The following is a 22339-nucleotide window of genomic DNA, read 5'->3' as shown; positions in this document are numbered from 1 at the left end:
AACATGAGGCTTTCTCATGGACCGCCAGCTCTCTCTCTCTCTCTCTCTCTCTCTCTGGTTATTCATTACATTCATTACATGTCAGATTTCTTCATTAATGATGAGTACCTGAGGGCTCTGTTCTTTCACCCATGCTCTTCCTTCTATACATCAGTTAATCCCCCCCCTCTCTCTGCATCGAATTCTTCATATTTTTGCTTATGACAGTATGCTACACTTTTCTTCATTCAACAAACCTTGTAGTATATATTTAACCGATTTTATCTTTAAGATTTCTATAACCGATGTCTTAAACACTACGCATAACTTATTTTAATGATACTACAACACCAAACAAAACTAAATTATAAAATAATGTTTATTAACTGCCTTATATTTCACAGAATTTCAATCAGTGAAATATATCCTCAGAGCAAAACAGTTAGAGTTTACATGCAATAATGAGTAAGTGAAGCTTTCAAATAGTAATGGAAAAAAGAAGTCCTAAACTGTATAAAGGAAGTATTACAGTTGTGTAGGAGTTGACCTTAAGACTACTGTCTTCCAAATTTTTGCAGATTAATGTAGCGATACTTGTTAAGTGAGGAGAATGCTTCATAGCTAAGGCATACTCTAAAAATAGTCTTTCTGACCTATAACGACTTCCATATACCACACTGGTTTTCTTGCCTTCTCATCCTGTGTAAAGGGGTGTCCAAAGCATGGGCTGTAGTCCGGATAATAGTTGCTTTTTTTTTTTTTTTTTTTTTTTTTACGCAGTGGTGGATTACCCAATAGTCGCACTAAGTATGCACCTAGGGCCTCATTGTCTCGAGGGGCCTCAAAAATTACATAACAAAAAAGATAATATGCCTCTAAAAAACATAGAGACAATCTTAACAATTTTTTTGACTTTACCAATAAGTAATGCTAGTGGCGGATGTTCTTTTTCGGTCTTAAAAAGAATAAAATGTAATTTAAGAAATAGTTTAGGGCAGACTCATTCAAATGATTTATCTATAATGTTTATAGAAAACGATATAGTTAATATGTTAAATTATGATAACATTATTGATCAATTTGCAGATTTAAAAGCATGAAAGGTAACATTGTAAGTTGTAATATACTAACTAGACAAATAATTATAAAGAAAAAACTTGTTATTATTTAAGGATTTTATTGTCTTTTTAATATAAAAAAACACTTTTACATAAAGGGCCTTATAACAAAATTGCACCTAGGGCTTCAAAGGAACATAATCCACTACTGTTCTTATGTCCTCCAAGGCAGATGTTACTGGATCTTTCCAGTTGTCTGTCCATAATAGACCAAGTCACAGGCACAGGGAACTTCACACATTCTAGAATGTGCTAGAGGATGGAGTTTATCTCCTTCAGAGAGCAGATCAAAGTTATTAATTTGACATGTGGTTTGAATGAGGTGTGAAGGTTATATTTTATTATCTTTTAAGATGTATCTCAGCTATCTGGAATAGGAATAGTGGTGTTTTGTTCTTGTGTGTGTTTGGGGAAAGTTGAGTTGGGGGCATGATGTATTTCATCTATTTTGTAGGAGCCGTTTGGTTAGGTTTATTTAGATTTATGATGAAAGCAACTCAGGTTATGAGGCCAGTGTATTATGTCTATTAATTGCATGTTCTAATGGACAGTTTGCTTGTTTTGTGGGATGAAAAACCTGGGTTTCCAGAATGGAAAACCTTGCCACATCCATATGAAACTGTGGGCACTGTAACCATTGATCAAGAAAGTATGGTGAAGACAGGAGTTTAGTGAAAAGGGCTTCATCAATATGAGAAATAATATAATAACTGTTTGCCTTTCTTGACACATTAGTTATTTCCCTTTCAGATCTTTTTCCATTTATAGAAAGCCAACACGTAGGTAGATATTTACATAAACAATCATGTCATCATCCAGTCCACCATAATTGAATTTTCTACACACTTATGCATAGAGCCAGGCATAAGTGACTAGAGAATTCAATTATGGTGGACTGGATGATGACAGATTGTTTATGTAAATATCTACCTGCGTGTTGGCTTTCTATAAATGGAAAAAGATCTGAAAGGGAAATAACTAATGTGTCAAGAAAGGCAAACAGTTATTATATTATTTTTCTAAAATGAAGTGAATTTTGGAATATTGGCTATTAAGGTAAGTTAGAAAAGAGAATGAAGTATCTTGCCCGTAGAACTAAATGACAAACACATCCTCAACAAAGCATAACCACACTAAGGATTTGAAAGTAGCTATGGTAATACTTTGTTCTAAAAGTGTTCCATATAAAAATTAGCTAAAGTGGGGGGGGGGACATTGCAGTACCATTAATCAGTTTGTAGATTTTTCCTTGCCAAGTAAAGCATCCTACATGCAATGTAAATTTGAATAATTCGAAGATATCAAAGTTGGATTTCTTTTTAATCAAGAGTGTCTGTTAGTGGTATATTAGTAAATAAAGAAGTGATATCAAAACTAACTAGTTTTGATGTCACTTCCAACACCTAGGCTTGTCACAACTATAAAGTCGTAAACACTTATTTCCTCACCATTCTTATATGAGGTGAATTCCAATGCTATCAAAACAAAATTCTACCCAATTTCTCAGAAGAAAGATTTTACTTCTCCTTTACGTCTAATAATATTTCAATCTCCCATCAAGATCAATTTTCTCACTATCTTGAGTTGACCTTCATACACCAACCTATGATGACATAAGCATATCACATTCACAGCCTCCTCAGTCCCCCAAAAAATCTGGTGTTGTCTTTCATTAAAAACAACTTTCTGCCTCTGTTTGAAAGCACTATTAACTTCAATACCTGAATGCTTGCAAAAACTCATTGCTGTCTTATTTCTCATAATTTGATAGCATTTGAATCAATAGCCACAATATTTTTTTTCTTCTTGGTTACCTAACCTCTAATCTTTCTTGACATTACAAATATTATTAGACAGATGACACAAGAACTAGAAAAATTTGAGAAGCATTTAGAGTTACAGGAAAGCCAACAAAGTTAAGCAGCAAAAGAAAAGACAACAAAAAACTGCAGCAGGTAAGATATTAATGAATAATGATCAAGTAACTAAAATAAGGATGTCGTATGGATGGTGATTTCCTCATAAATCATGCTAATGACGAACTTCTTGCTACTTTGAGTTTTCTGGGAGTGAAAATCAAAAATATAACAAATGCAACTGAAAAACAGAAAAGAAAAGAGATGGTAGTTCTCAGGTAGAAATTATTTAACTACCGATGAAAGGCAAAATCAGATTATGAGAAGAATTTAGCCGAGCAGGAAATTCCAAAGAGTTCTTTCATTATGTAGCAATTAAAAGGAACAATAACTATGGAAGATTAACCTTAATGAGCGATGACAGTAACGAGCTGACAGAAGCAGATAAAATAGTCGAGTTACAGAATGACCACTTGGCAAGGATATGTCATCTTAGTGAGGTTACTGCTTTAGCATATGTGACAGATATTAATGTGGGAACAGAGGTGGATGAATTGGAGGTTGTTAGGATACTGCAGAATCTCAATGTAAATACAGCTGTGGGATTAGATGGGATATCAGCTCAGATTATACGAGAATCTGCAAGGGAACTGGCAAAAGCCTTTGACTAAGCTGTTTAAATTAAGCATCGGCTCTGGCAGAGTTTTAAGGAGGTTCTAAGACCAGTAGCAAATTATAGACAAATCAGTATCTCAGAATCAGAATACCACATGCAACTCTGTTACACAAATTAGAACAAATGGGGATGGATGACACTGGTTAACTGGATAAGAGGGTGGCTGCTGGACAGATATCAAAAAGTGATATGTGGAGAAACAGAACTGAGGCAAAAAACAGGTAACTAGTGGTGTGGTTCAGTGCTGGGACCATTGCTGTTTAATTTTTACATAAATGATATAGGAAAGGAAATATTCAGTCGTTTGCTGATTAGAGAGAGTAATAGATAACACTGGCCAACAAAAAAACTTGTTTTTTTGTTGGCCAGTGTTATCTATTACTTGTTTTTTACTAATTTGGGTGCGCTGATTTCAAATATCAAACCCATTTTTCTCTATCACGTCAAGTTTTTCCTCTATGGCATTTTCTTTTTGCTAATTTGTAAGTTTTTGATAGGTTTAAGGAGGCAGTACTATTTAGAGGATCAAAAAAATCGATTTTTTAATATTATTTTCTGAAAGTATGTACTTTTAAAAATCTGTTCCTAACTTTTTATCACGAAATTCGAAAAATTCCCAAAGATATAGCCTATTATTCAGAGCGGTGCGCAGATCAGAATCGGAGCACTCACCGCTCTCTCGCTTGTTAGTATACGAATAAATGCATAAGAACCTGCAACAGCACGTACTGGTGCTGCTTTGAATGTGAGAGAGGCCGATAACCGACCTAATACATTTAGGTGATGAAAAGTAGGCGATGACAACTGCCTAAAACAAATGAATGCTATATGCGTCATAGCGGACAAAGAACGATCGAAATCAGTCAATCGTTAATCGATCGTGAAAGTATGATGAGCACTTATGTTTCAATAAAGTCTCTGGTTTTTTTTTGTCTTGTTAATTGCATGTTAGTCAGCAGTGAAGAAAATACATCATGTCTAATACTCGAAATTGTGTCAATAGTGTAGATTCCTTCTGCTACATTTGTGGCAGCTTTACTGTTCCCAGTTAAAGGACAAATATCACTGATTTCGTTAAGGAAGTGTACTTTGCATACTTTGACGTAAAAATTGCAGATAAGGACAAGTCATGGGCTCCAAATAAAGTGTGTAAGTCATGTGTAGAAAATTTACAACAGTGGAGCAAGGGAAAACGCCAAAAATTAGCTTTTGGCATTCCAATGATTTGGCGTGAACCGAAAAATCACGTAGATGATTGCTATTTTTGTTTAGTTCAGACTTCTGGTTATAATAAGAAGAATAAGAAAAAAATTGTGTATCCAAATCTCAACTCAGCAATTTAGCCAGTTGCTCATTCCAATGAAATAGCCATGCCAATTTATAAAGGACTTCCTTTACTTGAGAAAAAGCATGATCGGGATATGCCAGATGTTCTTGAGGAGAAAGACCCGGATGTTGATTTAGACAATGAAAATTTAATTTCTAGTTCTGGACCGCAACGTTTTACTCAAGCGGAATTGAATGACTTAGTAAGAGATTTGGGCCTATCAAAGGAATCATTGGAATTGTTAGCTTCAAGATTAAATGAAAAAAACTTACTGGAGCAAGATACGAAGATAACTTTTTATTGTAGCAGGGAAAGTAATCTTGTACAACATTTTAAACACGAGTGTGGGTTTGTTTACTGTAACAATGTGTCAGGTTTACTAACTGAAATGAGTGTTGTACAATATCATCCAAATGAGTGGCGTTTATTTATCGACAGTTCAAGCAGAAGTCTCAAGTGTGTCTTACTACACAATGGGAATGTATATGGCTCAATTCCTATTGGCTATTTTCAGTCCACTTAAAGGAAACATATGAGGACATTAAAAAGGTTCTGAAGTTATTAAAATATACAGACCATAACTGGATCATCTGTGTGGATCTTAAAATGGTGAACTTTTTACTTGGCTTTCAAAGAGGATATACAAAGTTTCCGTGTTTTCTATGCTTCTGGGATAGTCAAGCTAGAAACCAACACTGGAGTCAGAAACATTGGCCTCTTAGAATATCCTTAAATGTTGGAGAACAGAATGTTATAAATCAACCTTTAATCGACAGAGAAAAAACATTTTTCACCACTAAGTCTTATGAAGCAGTATGTTAAAGCTTTAGATTTACAAGGTGACTGTTTCCAATACATATGTGAAAAATTTCCATGACTTAGTTATGAAAAACTTAAAGCCAGTGTATTTGATGGACCGCAAATTAGAACTTTAATGAGAGACCCAAATTTCATCAACTCTATGAACAAAATTGAGAAAGAGGCCTGGACTTCATTTACGATGGTTGCGAATAATTTTCTTGGAAACAAAAAAGCGTGCAATTACAAAGATCTAGTGGAAACAATGCTTGAAAATTTCCAGCGCCTAGGTTGCAACATGAGCATAAAGCTTCATTTCCTATACAGTCATCTTGATAGATTTCCCGAGAATTTAGGTGCTGTAAGCGATGAACAAGGCGAAAGATTTCATCAAGACTTAAAAACTATGGAAGATCGGTACCAAGGAAGATGGGATTCTCACATGATGGCCGACTACTGTTGGAGTATTCAAAGGGATTGCCAAAACAGAACACACAGCAGAAATTGCTACAAACAAAAATTTATTCCCTGAAACTCATGTGTAAGTAAAATTGTTATTTTTTTATAAATATTCTTGTAATTTTTAATGAATATTGTTAAGTAGTTATGTATCTAATTATCAGCCTCTCTCGCATTCAAAGCGCCAGTACGTGCCGTTGCAGGCTCTTATGCATTTATTCGTTTACTAACAAGCAAGAGCGGTGAGCGCTCCGATTCTGATCTGCGCACCGCTTTGAATAATAGGCTATATCTTCGGGAATTTTTCGAATTTCTTGATAAAAAGTTAGGAACAGATTTTTAAAAGTACATACTTTCAGAAAACAATATTAAAAAAATCGATTTTTTTGATGCTCTAAATAGTATTGCCTCCTTAAAACTATCAAAAACTTACAAATTAGCAAAACGAAAATGCCATAGAGGAAGAACCTGACGTGATAGAGAAAAATGGGTTTGATATTTGAAATCAGCGCACCCAAATTAGTAAAAAACAAGTCTCATATAAAAGTCAGCAAAAATTGTGTTGGACTGTGTAATCAATGGAGAAGTGAAACTTCATATGCAATGCTGCTACTTCCTCTTTCTAATCCCTAAGTGCCTGAATACATCAAGAGATTTCAACTTTAGTTAAAATTAGATAAAATAAACAGGTCACCTATAAGGAGTCAATAAATCAGTCATTTTAAATAATTGCAATATGCGTATGATTGAGTTAGTCTTTATATTCACCATATGAAATAGCATGTCATCCATATTTCTGCAGACTCAAATTAATAGTGCTACAATCCTATCTATATGTTGCCATTATGAACATATAGACTGAGTTGGGTTGTTTTGCTTTACACTCAAAGCATCTCAGGCTATGAGGCCATCATTATGTCTGCAAATTGTGTGCATGTTCATTCTGCTGGACAAAAAAAAACAAAAAAAGTTTCTAGGAAGAAGAACCTTGCCATCTAAATCACCACAAATATGGTGTATATTAAGGCCAGTAAACAAGTTAATACAGAGTCAAAAATAATATTTTTTTAAAAAACAATTTATCTACTATTTCTGCTATATACCAGCAATATAAGGTAGAATTTAGATGGCATGCATTGACAGATCGGCATGATAATGCATGTTCAGTAATTATTATGGATATTTTGACTATGTGGACCAGATTGAGAGGAAGAAGAAGGGTCACAGGGAGGAAAGGAAATGGAACTTATATGGCTGCTAAGAGATAATTACATGAGATGGCACAAAGTTTGAGAGTGCTGGATCTGGTCATAGCATTAGAGAACCTAACATTCATTTTGATACATTATAGAGACAACTACCATGTTAAAAATAATTAATTTCCCAACATTTTGATCTTTATATTAAGGTCATCATCTCAAGTACACACATTACATTGCAATTCAAACAGTAAGCCAAAGTAACAATGATTTAATTAACCATTATTGTACTGGCCTGACATTTAGTAAAAATGAAAAAACTATATCAAAGCTATATCCTATTCTTTGTAACATGGTCAGAGAAATTCATATTATCTTCTAATACAGCAACAGTGAAGGCCTAATCAATAATTTAACATAGGTGTTATATTAAGGCTAAGATCCTCGAGTACTACAGTCCTCATTATAATTCATATTATATAATGAACTCTTAGAACATAGGTTATGTGGGTAGAATATGTGCCATCCATATTATTGGGAGTTTTTGACCATCATTATTAAGATTAGGGTAGTTCACTGGAATTTCACAGGCATCCTAAACACATTAAGCCTCAACTATTGCCATATAAAAAGGATTAAAAGATAATATGAATTTGTTTTCTGACACCATGTTATAAAAAAATAGGATATAGCTTTCATGTAGGTTTTGTTTCACTAGAGGTCAGGCCAGTAGAATAACAGTAAATGAAATGAACTGTCACCTTGGCTTGGCATACTGTTTGAATTGTAATGTCGGATCTCTCTCTCTCTGTGTGTGTTCCAGATGATAACCTTAATACGAAGGTCTAAACATCAGGAAATTTAATATATATTTTTTAACAAAGTGGTCTCCATAATTTATCAAAATGAATGCTGAGCACTATAACATTAAAAGAAAGGATGCTCATAATCCATGGAGATTTAGTGCAACAAGCAGTGCAATCACTACAGTAAGCTGCAGATACGTGTTTCCTTTTTTTTGATTAATTGGCTGGAATTTCTGAAAAATGCAGAGAAAGCAATTTTATTCCTAACTGCATCATGCTAAGAAAGGAAATTCGCCTCTCAGTGAAAGCCCAAAGAATTTATAACTGTATGGAGAAAGCAATGCTCAGAGAGCAGATTCAAACTACTGACAGAAATTTAGTACATACTCAAACCCAAGCTGTTCTAAATTTAAAATCAGAACTTTTCAGTTATTTATATTCAGATAAGATGAGAGGATTACTGACAACCTGATTAAACATACCCTGGAAACAAAGTAAAATTTATACTCAAATTTCTTATATTGAAACAGCAGCAAGAGTTAAACAGCCAATAGAAAAATTTTAATTTCTCATCACTGAATGACTTTGAACACAGCCAACCACAAGCCAGTCATAAGAGGAATAACCAACTACAAACTAGAGAGGGTCACAAGAGCAACCAGTCATAAGATTAACTTTTCAAGTCATGATGACCTGAAGAGTGATGAATTCTCACTACTTAATAAAGGCTTAAATCTTTGCTGTAGCAATTAAGACAGTTAAACTGGATTTCATATACAATACTGAGAGAAGTATAAGATTTCTCCCAACTACTATAAGCTGATAAAATACAATTAGAAATGTTTAACATTTTAAATAATACTAAAGCAATAATAACTAGCAACTTACAAAAATTGAATTAGCAGCTCTGAAATCTCTAAAAAAAATAATCAGGATGTCATAATTACTTAGAGCTGATAAAAGGTAGTGATGCAATTATTTTAAAACGAATGACTAACTTTCAAAAAGGAATCAATTAGTCTCAGACAACAGCATCTATCAACATGTGAAATATAACCCAACTAATCAGATTAAAAGGAAAGCAGTAGAATTACTTGAATCAGTCACTTCCTGGTCCCCCCCACCACACACACACGGTTAAAAAAAAACTACTTCTGCACTACGCTCTTTTCCCCAAGAATTTATGGTTTGTCTAAGATCCATAAGCAGAACATACCACTTCAGTTGAGAGTTGAAGGTAGCAACAGCTTCAATTATCTAGCATTGACACTCAAGGAGTTAGTAGGTAATTTCTTCTCTTATATAAAAAACACACAACACTATATAAACAAAATTGACTAATAAAAGTGATTTATTAATCAGTTTTAGTCAATTTGATGTACCTAATATTATTAGGTAAATTCCCACCCAATTTCACAGCGCACTTTGCCGATGTACTACATTTTAATTATTTTGTAGAACAAAATACTTTTTACCTGCGAAAGGAAAGCACAGCCATGGGCTCACCGTTATCCCCCCCCCCAAATGCTAACTTTTATATGGAAGCTTTTGAGCATGTGCTCTAGATTCCTTTACTTTAAACCTCAGTCTGGCTTAGGTACATTGATGACATTTCTGTTATCTGGCCCTACAGCTGAAACACTTTAGACACCTTCCTCAGCCACCTGAACAAATAACACAAACACATATAACTCACAAATGAAAGTGAGAACACACTTTCATTTCTTGATACACTTGTCACACATCTTCCTTCCAGCCGTAAGCCTAATATGCTGTAATGCTAATGACACATAAACTAGGTGTCATTAGCAAACTAAAAAACAGGGCTTTAAATATTTGCCCTAATGAGCATGCACTTAAGCATGAATTAAAAATTATCGGCAATACCTTCCTAAAAATGGCTACAACAAAAATACTATCAACAAAATTCTTCACAAGACTGCACTTAATAATAAAAATACACAAGATTACAATAAAACTGTACCATTCCATACATTAAAGGGATATCAGATAAAATAGACAGAATACTACACAAATACAACCTTAATGCTACTTAAACTGCCTGCAAAATTAAAAAAACTTATTGAACTCCTCCGAGGATCCACGACAAACCTCAAAAAAATATATATATTTCTCAGCTGAAGGATAGGATCTTAAATTATATGATCTCTTATTATTAGTTAGTTTTTACTAAAACGTTAGGAAATTTAGTATTATTCACATGCAATATGCATACTCAATTCCTATCCAAAAAAAGGAATATAAATGCCACATTAAATTTAATAACTGTGGTAAATCTGGCCTTTCTGATCATGCAATGAATACTCTACATAGAAATGAATGGAAAGACACTTGTTCATTATATCACACCAAAACATGGTATGAGCAGAAATTTAAGGAGACCTGTGAAGTTATAATCAACTAATCTCATTTCATTGCAGGAAATCCTACATTAACCATTATTCACACAATATCTATCATACTTCTTAGAGAATGACAGACAGAGAGAGAGAGAGCAGTGGAGAGTGACAGATTATGGCAGGTCTATTGTATACTCTGTATACAATAGACTTGCCAAACTATCCTTAAAACAAATAAATAAACTGAAATGAAAACAAACTGTCTGTGGGCTTCAGGAACTAGCTGATAGGTGAAAAAAGAGCAGACATGATAAACATCCATTCCTGGTAGTGGGATTCAAATCCAAAGGTCTACTGACTAGAAAGCAGGTGTTTTATCCACTTGGTCATCCAGGCTGGCAACCATGGATGGCCAAGTGGATAATTAAAATGGTAGTGGCAATTTGTTTCATTTAAATTGCTACTGTAAAATTTGTCATTTATCCAAAAGCATCTGGAGACAAACATGTCTTAGAGATTCTAGCTTTAAAAAGATATTTTGAATAGATTCAAGAAAAAGGATTATGTATATGCAATATATATACATTATTAGGATATTGAAAAAAGAACAAGCATATATTATTATAAAATGCTGAATTTACCTGAAGAGCATTGAGAATTCTAATTTGGTTATCCGCCTTGAGAGCATTAACACAGTGGTAAAAAAGATTGTTAATAACACCCTGAAAACAAAAAAAAATGTATAATAATGCATTTTGTGTAACTTCAAATGTCATAAGACAACTAAACTGAATCATTTATCTAAGCAAATTAAGATAACTTTCCTAATTTCTGACAAAAGAAAAAGTTTTAGTAATTAAAACAAAAGTTCTGATGCAGACATTCTCATTCATCTGATTGTAACATACTATACATGAGTACTTCCCATGTGGTATAACATTTCGCTTTTCATGATAGTGTTTTAAGTTGGAACAATACTTGGATAGCATTTTAAAACAAAGCAACTTCTCGTTACTCTTCAGAAAGCAGGCACCTTCTCAGACTACTAAAATAAAAAGTCAGCTCAACTGCTGAAGATATCTGACCTGTTGTATTAGATACGAAGAACAATGTGAGAGTCAAACATGAAACTTTAAGCATGTAAAGAACTTTTTATTGGCAGCTCTGAATATTTAAATAATACACAATTATTAAATATTTCTGAAATAAACACAAACATCATGTTATCCTGATTAGAAAATGATGTGTTTAGATCAGTAGATCTTCAAATGATCTGTGGATAAATGGCAGATCACAAATACTGTACTAATACCAATTTGATAGTGAAATTTGTGAAGAATTATTTTCCATAAGAGGGATAATTTAAGTCCATTGTTTCTATTTAGGTTTTGTCAATGTAGCGATGTAGTAAGGTCTCACAACTCTCTTTGTATAAATGTTCCAAGACATTATTACTTTTATAGAGAACCTTAATTTTATTCCAAAGAACTCAGTGTCTGGAGGCGATAGTAATCTCTACAAGTCCCACTTGATCTGACTCGTAACACAGTCTAAATGTTAAGGTTTAGTAATGTTCATCATGATGCACAGCTGAAATTCTACCCGTTTGACAAAAATACAATAATCCACACTGGGAAGAAATCTCATACACACCAAGGTGGGCTAAAAGCAGAAGTTTAATTTTTTTTAATTAAATCTTGTTAGTTATTTTTACTAGAACCTTAATATAATCAGGCCATGATTCTCTACACCATGTACATGTGAGTTTGCACATTTTATTGTAGAATATACCAGGTCTTGATACTAGGGCAAAAATTTTATACTAATAAAAATATATATGCAAATTAAATTCCTTTTATTATTTATTAATTACAGTTTTCTCTTTTATTGACTTATAAGCTTCCATTTTTGAATAACTATGCCTCAATTTATAAATAGTGGAGAAATACTAGAAATATTCACTGTTTCCATACAGAGAACTGGGTAGGTTGGACTATGCTCTGAGTGTAAAGACTGAGTTTAATTTGGCATCTAGGTCATCTCCATTTTATCAATCACAACACAAATTACCTCTAAGGTCAATATCTCAAATGGACTAAACAAGATATGAAGCCACAATAGATGTTTGGTTTGGGTGATATGAAGTAGCTGACATGTTGAGGACAATACATTATGTATGTTAATTAAACATATTCTCTAGAGCAGCACTTCCCAAACTGACATGTTGAGGACAATACATTATGTATGTTAATTAAACATATTCTCTAGAGCAGCACTTCCCAAACTGTGGGCCACAGCCCCCTTGGGGAACATAGGTTTTGCTGAGGGGGGGGCGTGAAATAATGAAAACAAATTGAAAATGTTTTAAGTCTAAGTAGTTTTTTTGGGGGCTGCTTAAGGGTCAAAGCTGTATAACTGAGAGGAGACCTCCACATAGCCTTTAAAGGAATGCGGAGAACAGACCAGAGCTTCTGACCTAATGTCCAATCCTCACCTTCTCGTGGTGCACCCGGTTGGATATTTACTTGGATACTGAATGAACGAGGATGGGCTGGCAATTTGGCATTTAGCCAACCAAATTGTATTCTAATTGTATTCTTACTGGTTAGACCAAAATAACAAATGATGGTATGACATGACAAAATTTCATGCCGGCTAGGGCGTCACCCGGTTAAACAAGGTCCCCGTTGTTTTCGCCAGGGAACCAGGGTGAACAGCAAAAAGTCAGCTACTGGAACAAATCTGAAAACAAACTCCAACTCAACATCACCAGAGTTAAAGATCGGTACTATCAACATAAGAAGCCTAAATGGCAAAGAAATGGAGATAGCTGAGGAATTAGATAAGTACCAGATCGTCAAACAGGGGTGACTGAAACAAAAAAGATAAAAACTGGTGAGATCTTTCTGAGCAATAAATACAAAATGTTATATTCAGGAAATGACAATCAAGGAAAAGAAGGAGTAGCCATAGTATTCAACACAAAATATGAGGCTAATCTTCTTGAATGGCAGTCAGTCCCAAGTAGAGTAATGTGGGCAAATATGAGAATGGGGAACTGGACAATGAGACTTATTTTTGCCTATGGTCTCACAGAAGGTTCTACTAAGGTAGAAGTGGAGGAATTTTTTGATGCTTTAGAAAAAGCAACTGACACAATGAAATAGGAAAAGTTGGTCCTTGTTGAGGATCTAAATAGCAGAATAGGAAATGATTGTGAGAAATACAAAAATATTTTGAGAAATTTGAGGAAAAGAGCAAAGCCCCTAATAATGGCAAATACCTGTTGGATTTCTGCTCAGGACATGGACTGGTTATTACTAACACCATGTTCCAACATAAAAATGTGCACAAATTCACATGGAGAGAAGAGGCAAGGAATAAGAACAGTCTCATTGACTATGTTATTGTTGATAGTGATGTTTTCTCCCTGGTGCAGGACACCAGAGTGTACAGAGGATTTGAAATTGGAAGTGATCACTATTCAGTCTTGAGCAGGATAAAATTGAATTTCGCATTGAAAAGAATAACATGTAAGAAAGTTTTAAAGCTAATAAAAGTTGAGCAGCTCTCAGATGTGAACTGTAGACTAAAATACACAAAGATTGTTGAAGAAAAAATGAAAGAGTTTGAGAACAGGAACCAAACCTTGGAGATTCAAGCCTGATTGAATCAGCCAGAGAGGCATGTGGTGAGGTTGTCTGCAAGGATAGAAAAATCAGAACTCCATGGTGGCCACAGCAAGTTAAAGAGGCAGTGAAGGAAAAGAAGAAAGCATATCAAAAGGTCCTGGAAAATAAGTCAGCTTGTGTTCTTAGAGAATACAGAGACAAATGTAAGAAAGCTAAACACTGTGTAAAACTAGCTAAACAAAAGTCATGGGAGGACTTTGGCAAGAATATAGAAAATAAATATCAAGAAGTGGCAAATTATTCTGGAGGTTGTTGAAGAAGCTTAGGAATGGAGGAAAGAGTGCTGTAAAAGGAGTTAGAGATGATAAAGGTGACATGAAAATGGGAGAAAAAGATATCCTTGAAGTATGGAGTAATTACTTTGAAAAACTGCTAAATGAAACAAACAGTTATGACAGCGCAGTGGTAAAAAACACTGACCAGGCATGCAGTCAGGAATATATATCCATACTTGAAGTAGAAAAAGCCATCAAAGGCTTGAAATGTGGAAAGGCAGCAGGAGTAGATGATATTCGACCAGAAATGCTGAAGTATGGTGGTATAAAAGTCATACAGTGGCTGCACTGCATAGTTCAGAAAGCCAACGAATTCCTGATGATTGGAGTAGAGCTCTAATAGTACCCATATATAAAAAGGGAAATAAAACTGAATGTGAGAATTACAGAGGTATTTCCCTACTGAGTGTTCCTGGCAAGATCTATGCAAGTATACATAAGAAACGGTTGAGAAGAATTGTGGAAGAAAAGCTTGGTGAAGAACAAGCTGGATTCAGGCCAAATAGAGGCTGTCATGATCAGATCTTCACTCTACGACAAATAGTCGAGAAAGCATGGGAATATAACAAAGATCTGTATTTAAGTTTTGTCGATTTTGAAAAGGCATATGACAAGGTGCCAAGAGAGAAGCTATTCAATACGCTACAGTTATATGGTGTCAATGGGCCATTATATCAAGCAATACTTAGTCTTTATTTGAGTTGTAAGTCAGTAGTTAGAATTGAAAGAAGTACAGGAAGATGGTTTAATGTTAAATCTGGTGTCAGACAAGGATGTACATTATCCCCTCTGTTATTCATTATCTATATGGATCACATAATGAAGGAAAGTGGTATTAAACATGATATCAAAATTGGAGATGTTAATGTCAGCTCTTTGCTTTATGCAGATGATGTTATACTTCTAAATAAATCTGCTACAAGTCTGCAAGATTCTCTGACTAAATTGAATAGCTGTTGTAATAGATATGGTATGAAGGTCAGCAATAAAAAGACAAAGACAATGAAAGGCAGAATCATTGAAAATGTCAACTGTGTTGTGAATGGAGAACCTGTGTAACAAGTGAAATATTTCAGCTACTTAGGCACGATTTTTACTGAAGATGGTAAATTAAATATAGAAATAGACAACAGAATCAGCAAAGCTGGTATGGTAGGAAGTCAATTGAATAAATTCATATGGAATAATTGAGAAATTAGTCGGAACACTAAATTAGCTGTATACAAGACAGTGTTCAAACAAGTTTTAACTTATGGATCTGAGAGCTGGGTCAGAAGTAAAACACTTAACCAAAGACTAGAGACTGCAGATATGAGAGTTCTGAGAAAGATTAGGAGCACAAACAGATGGTATCAATGGCAATATCATATTAAAAACGAGGATATTAGGAAAGAACTTGACATTGTCAGCATCCAGGAATATGTTAGCACAGCTAATCTCAGGTGGTATGGTCACTTAAACAGAATGGGTGAATAAAGATTAGCAAAACAAATGCTCTCTGCCAGGTTGGCAGCAAAACGACCCAGAGGAAGACCAAGATATAGGTGGATTGATACGGTACAAAGTGCCTTAGACGATAGAAATATAAGATTCAATAATGTTGGAGTCTTGACAAGTAACAGACTGATTTGGAGGAAAATTGTAGACAGGAAGTTAGTAATGATGTAATTTTTTTCATATAGTACTATCATATCCTGTACACCCCTTGAGGGTACATGACAGGAATTTGATGATGATGATAGTTTTTTTTATCTTAAAAGAAACTTATTTAATTTTGATTATTTATTATTTCTTTTTTGTTATTTTTTTATATTTTAATGGAAAAAAAATCACATTGGTGCAGGTTCACAAATTTTCCTGTGTATTTCAGCGCTTAATGAATATTAGTAAATATATGCTTATTCGTATAAGTTTCATTTCAAAGCAGAAATCTAAGAATTGCAGTTCCAAATATTTCACCTGATATTGACTTTTTGTGTAGCAGTATTGAAACCCATCCATCACATTAAACTGTTATTAAACTCCTTTTATGTTTTTAATTCTTTCTTTATTACTAATGGTTTTATGTTTCATGTGCTTGTACTGCAAATGTACAATAACAATATATTTATCTACATAAAAATACGAGATAATGTGCAATGTCAAATGTGTATGTAAGCTGCTAAAAATGTAATATTTGCATTTGATTTTTACAATATTCGCTGTGTATGTTTTGTATTGAATATAAATACAATAAATATTATAATAATATATGTCTATATTACGATTTTTTTTTGAGGGGGAGCCATGAAATATTTTAATTTTTCCAAAGGGGGCCCTGACATCCAGTAGTTTGGGAAGCACTGCTCTAGAGGGGATCAGACCTTGTTTTTGCAAGAAAAAAAGCTGATTTCAGGGAGGGGAGGAAAAAAACCTTGCCATTCCCATTTATAACTGACTAATTGATCTTCAGTTGTAAAGCTCATATAAAGAGTTTCCTCATGTCCTAGTCAGTATTTGAAAAGTGAAGAGCAAATGTCATTTCAACTGCTCTACAGAGACTCTAACCACTTGCAATGCTAATACATAAATGCATGTCAGCCAGTATACTAATGGTTGATTTAATTAATCAGGATAACATTAATGCAATAGGCTATTCTTGGAAATAGTATATCTGAATCAAAAATTATTATTTCTTCATCACGTAAACTGAATTAAGAGAGACTCGAGTTTCCTATAATAATAGTACCATTTTGCCCTAAGTTATCTCAGTACTGCACTTAACATCAGTAATTGATTAATACGATATCCCAATGGGAACACACTGACTTTCATTAGTTTTTTTAGAAAGAACTTCAGTAGCATAAAGGTGATCTAAAACTATTTAGAATTTGTCTTTACATTTAGTTTCGATTTTTTATTCTATATCATAATAAACAGTTCCAAATCAAATTCAATACCAAATCAAAGGACTAATTATCACAAGCAAAATGATGATTTATTTCATTTTACTTGTGAAAAATGCTCAAATGATTTTTTTTTTTTTAGATTGCCAAAATCTGATTTTTTTAAAAAATTGTATTTTACAATTTCAAGCCGTTCACACTTCACCAAATCAACAACTAAGTGTAAAGTTAGAATGTTCTCAAGAACACTACAGCTGACTAGTTCAAAATTTTCAAGGCAGTGACTTAAGTCTTGAAAACCGGCCTCATAAAAATCACCCACGTGCAATCAACCTCAAGATTATGAGAAGCCATCAATTGGATATACTGTCTGCTGAGCCATATCTCAAGGAAACCCAGAAAAGTCAAGAAACACTGCAGACATGTTCAACATGTATTAATAAAAGGAAAAACTCAGCACTGTGCTAATCCTTAGGAACGAAATTTTTCAAATTATTACTTGCAACTAGGCCTAGTGAATAATACACAAAATCAATGGCTCAACTGAGGTGAAGCAGTACTTTTGATTGATAGAAAAAGAATTTCAAAACAACAGTCCCTTCTGAGATGCTTCAAGAAGGTGCAATGTTAACACTGATTTCTATTCGCAACAATTGGAGGCGTAAGCTGTTTTGTGTGCAAGCTATCCCATATTCATGGTACCATTCCAATGCATTATAGATGAGCATCCTACTTCTCTCCACACAATCTCCTTACAATTCACATTATTCCTTTCATCCAATTCCTCCATACTCTCATTTGTATTTTGTACACTATCATTCACTACTACCACTACCTTCTTTACAACACTTTCAGAATCCTGCCTTACATCCTTAATATCAGTCACTTCATTCTCCTGCTGTGAACACAACTCTTGCATTTGCTCCACATTCTCTCTCTCTCTCTCTCCATTCCTGCTCTCAATTTAATCTTGGCAATGAATACATTAAACACATATATTGATATCACTGAACTATTTCTTGCCACTTTTTGTCACCATTTTTCACACATGCATCAGTACCATGAATGTAGACTGCTTTTGTAACAATATCACATAATAATAATATTCACAATTAAACAAAACACACTTAATGAAATCAAAAATAAAGACAATACCACCAATAATAATTAGTATTGTGGTTGCTAATTATTCTTTCTTTCTTAATCCTTTTCTTCTACCTTTTACAGTGTCAAGGTTTTTTTTTTTTTTTATTCTTACAACCGTAACCATCTCGAAGATAAGGTGGTTGGCCATATGCCTCCCATTATGTCCTATGTCTGTAGATGCGTGTGTTTACATGGCCGGTTTGCTTGTTCTAGGAGACGAAAAACAGAGTTTCCAGGTGAAAAACCCTCTAACTCTGTATGAGACCAGCTAACTCACCTTTCATCAAAAGAGACCAGATAAAGGTTCCTCACATCACTGACGGGAATCAAACCCAAGTCCTTCCGACCAAAGGCTTCGTCTATAATGACTGAGCTATGAAGGCTCGGTTTCTAATTATTATTGGTGGCATTTTCTTACAGGTATATTTAAAGCAAACAAAACAGAATACAAAAAAGCCAGAAGAAATGAGTTAATGGAGTTGTATCATCTCTTCTGGCTCTTTTGGCATCTACATACAGATTTTGGAGACTGATATATTAGAGCTGATCAATAATGAACAATAATGACATATAATGATAGCATTAATGATGGATAAATTTGGAAGCAGCTGACAGTAAATATAATATATTATAACATCTAGCATGTCTTTCAAGGTATGGTATATATTAAAACGATAATTTTTCTTTTTTTGCAAAAAAGTCATAAAACTGCTTTTCTAAACAAAACAAATAATAGAGAACAAATTGGTCATGTGAAAAATACAAAGGATATTATCAGTAACATTTCTTCACAAGTAGCTGAATTAGCCACTGAAGTTTTCTAATATGGAATGTTATAATCTCAGCATAATAGCATGTTGTGGATGGCAGTATAACTGCCTTGACTAATAAGCAAACACTACACCTAATCTCTATTTGTCAATTTCTCAGTTGCATCCAAATACAGAATTGTATTGCAGAACAGATTATGTTCCACTTTTTGTCCACCTCAAAATCATTCCAAAAGTAAAATTCTGACAAAGTAGATCATATTGGCAATATAATATTTATTTGTAACACACCTTGCCATTAATTATTTATAAATTTTGTCACTTTGAATTACTCTGAAAGACTTAAACAAAACAAGCATTGACAGATTTTGTAAGTAGAAGAAGAAAATAGTCAAGACAAATGCAAACAGTACATATCAATGCTTAAGGTAGAAAAAGTTATCGAAAACCTGAAATATGGAAAGGCGTCTGAATCAGATAATATTCACTAGAAATGCTCAAATATGGAGGTATAAAAGTTTTGCAGTGGCAACACTGCATAATTCAGAGGGCCTGGTCAGTTGAATTCCAAATGATTGGAATAGAGCTTGCATAGTTCCTATCTATGCAATCTATTCTTGCATAGTTGACAGAATAAAGCTGAATGTAAGAATTACAGAGGAATTTCTTTACTAAGTGTTCCAAGTAAGATTTATGCAAACACACTTGAAAAGAGGCTGAGAAAACCTAGAGAAGAACAAGGTGGGTTCAGGCCATACAGAGGTTGTCAAGATCAGATTTTCACTTTATGTTATATTCATATGAGAAATCATGGGAATGTAACAAGCTTCTGTAGATCTGGAAAGGGCTTATAACAAGGTGCACAGCAAAAAAGCTTTTCAAAGCACAACAGTTATACAGTTTAGATGGAACATTATACAGAGCAAATACACAGTCTATACTTAAGTTGCAAGTCAACAATTAGAACTGAAGGAAATACACTCAATGCATAAAACATTAGAGATAAGAGTGATGAGAAGTTGACAAATCTAGTTGACCTCGAGACCCCTAGAGTTCTCAAGGGAAACCGGATCAAGGGTCTACTGCAACAGCACACGTCCCGGACGTGTGCTCTATACTCGTACTCACGTACTCGGTCAATGCACGTATTAGTACCTAGCAAGCAAGTAGTAGCCGACCACATGCCATTGATGACCAGGATCAACATAGACTGTCCAGCTTGTACAGATCAACCACAGGAACACAAATCACATCCAGTTTCAATGTCGTAGGTCCAAGTAGCATCAGTGAGTGAATGGTATGGCATACCCTGCATACAATGGCCTATGGGAGCAAATGCCCTAATCGCATACCACTGTTGACAGTTCATCATCAGGCACTGCGCCTTTCCTGGTGTCAGGACCATCAAAACTGGATCTCTGCAGAGTGGACAAGAGTCATGTGGTCTGATAAATCCTATTATCACTTGTACCAAGCTGATGGGAAGGTGTGGGTGTGGCATTGACAGTATGAGGCCATACACCAGTTGTGCCAGGTCGGCTCTGTTCAAGGATGTGGTGGCTCTGTAATGGTTTGGGGAGCCTTCTCATGCGACACATTAGTTCCTTAGTGTGTCTGGAGAAGTCCTTAAACACCTACAAGTCACCAGAATATGCTGGCTGATCATCTACACACTTTCATGGGCTTTGCACATACTGCAGCCAATGGTCTGTTTCAGAAGGACAATGCCCCACCCCACTGGGTCGCAACTAACTAGGCATGGCTCAAGGAACACTCATCTGTGTTTGGGACAATCCAGTGGCCCCCAAGGTCCCCAGATTTAAATCCGATCGAATCTCTATGGAATGCCCACAGAGCGAGATATCAGATCGATGTATCCAGAACCTACATCTAAGGCACAGTTGTCGAATACAATGCTACCACAGGCATGGCTATAATTACCTCTGGCAACCCTCCAGCATCTGGTGGAGTCAATGCCTCGGAAAGTACAAGCAGTTATTCCAGCTAGACTGACATGCTATTAGGTAGGTATCTCTAATGTTTTGTCCATTAAGTGTACAGGATTGATGAAATCAGGTGTGAGATAAGGGTGCACACTATCTCCACTCTTATTCATCATCTATATGAATCACATTTTGAAAGAAAGTCGCATTTAACATGATATTAGAATTGGAGATATCGAACTTAGCTCTTTGCTTTATGCAGATGATGTACTCAAAATCCAGTTCAAGTCTCCAGGATTCTCTAACTAAACTGAGTGACAGCTGTAACAAATTTGGTATGAAAATCAGCAATAAAAAGACCAAACTGTGAAAATAGGCAGGAACATAGAAATCTTTAGCGCATTCTGAATGGAGAACCTATAGAACAAGTAAAATATATCAGCTATTTAGGCACAGCATTTAGTGAATATGGCAAATTAAATATGAAAATAGACAAAAGAATAAGCAGAGCAGGTATGATGGGGAGTCATTGAAATAAATTTATACAGAATAAGAGAGAAATTAGTCAAAATAATTGGGGTTAGAAATAAATACCTAGAGACCACAGACATGTGAGCTCTGAGAAAAATTAGGAGAATGAACAGATGGTATCAATGGCAGAATCATATTAAAAATGATTCTGCCATGAATGTGTAAGCAGAGCTAATGTAAGGCTGTATGATCATTTTAAACAGAATGGATAGAGAAAAGATTAGCAAAACAAGTGTTTGGTGCCTAGATACCAGGAAAAAGACCCAGGGGTAGAAGTGGATGGATACAGTCGTAAGTGCCGTAAAAGACTGAAATATCAGATATGACAAAATTGGAATGCTAACGAGTAGTAGAGTGATTTGTAGGAAGATTGATGATAAGAGATTAGTAATCATATAGTAATGTCATGGTACTGTATACATCCCTTGAGGGTAGATATCAAAAAACATGACTTTTTTTCACAGTTTTACTACCAAATATATGCATAGATTATAATATATAAATAATATATTTCTAGAC

General features: G+C 34.6%; 1 protein-coding gene across 5 annotated transcripts in view; it reads right to left on the bottom strand.

Annotated features, from left to right (window-relative positions):
• LOC150106430 (armadillo-like helical domain-containing protein 3) overlaps nt 1-22339 on the bottom strand; it is a 352469-nt gene that overhangs the window by 295490 nt on the left and 34640 nt on the right. For all 5 annotated transcript variants that reach the window (XM_090392440.1, XM_090392443.1, XM_090392441.1 and 2 more), the window contains one exon: nt 11220-11300. In XM_090392440.1, the coding sequence (XP_090248566.1) occupies nt 11220-11300 (81 nt within the window). The remainder of the gene's footprint in view (nt 1-11219; nt 11301-22339) is intronic.

This window comes from Typopeltis vanoorti, chromosome 5, assembly GCF_054136105.1.
Source record: "Typopeltis vanoorti isolate ZY-2024b chromosome 5, IOZ_Tvanoo_1.0, whole genome shotgun sequence".
NCBI lineage: Eukaryota > Metazoa > Arthropoda > Arachnida > Uropygi > Thelyphonidae > Typopeltis > Typopeltis vanoorti.
The sequence above is the reverse complement of the archived record's forward strand: the minus strand, read 5'-3'. Positions and strand labels throughout refer to the sequence as shown.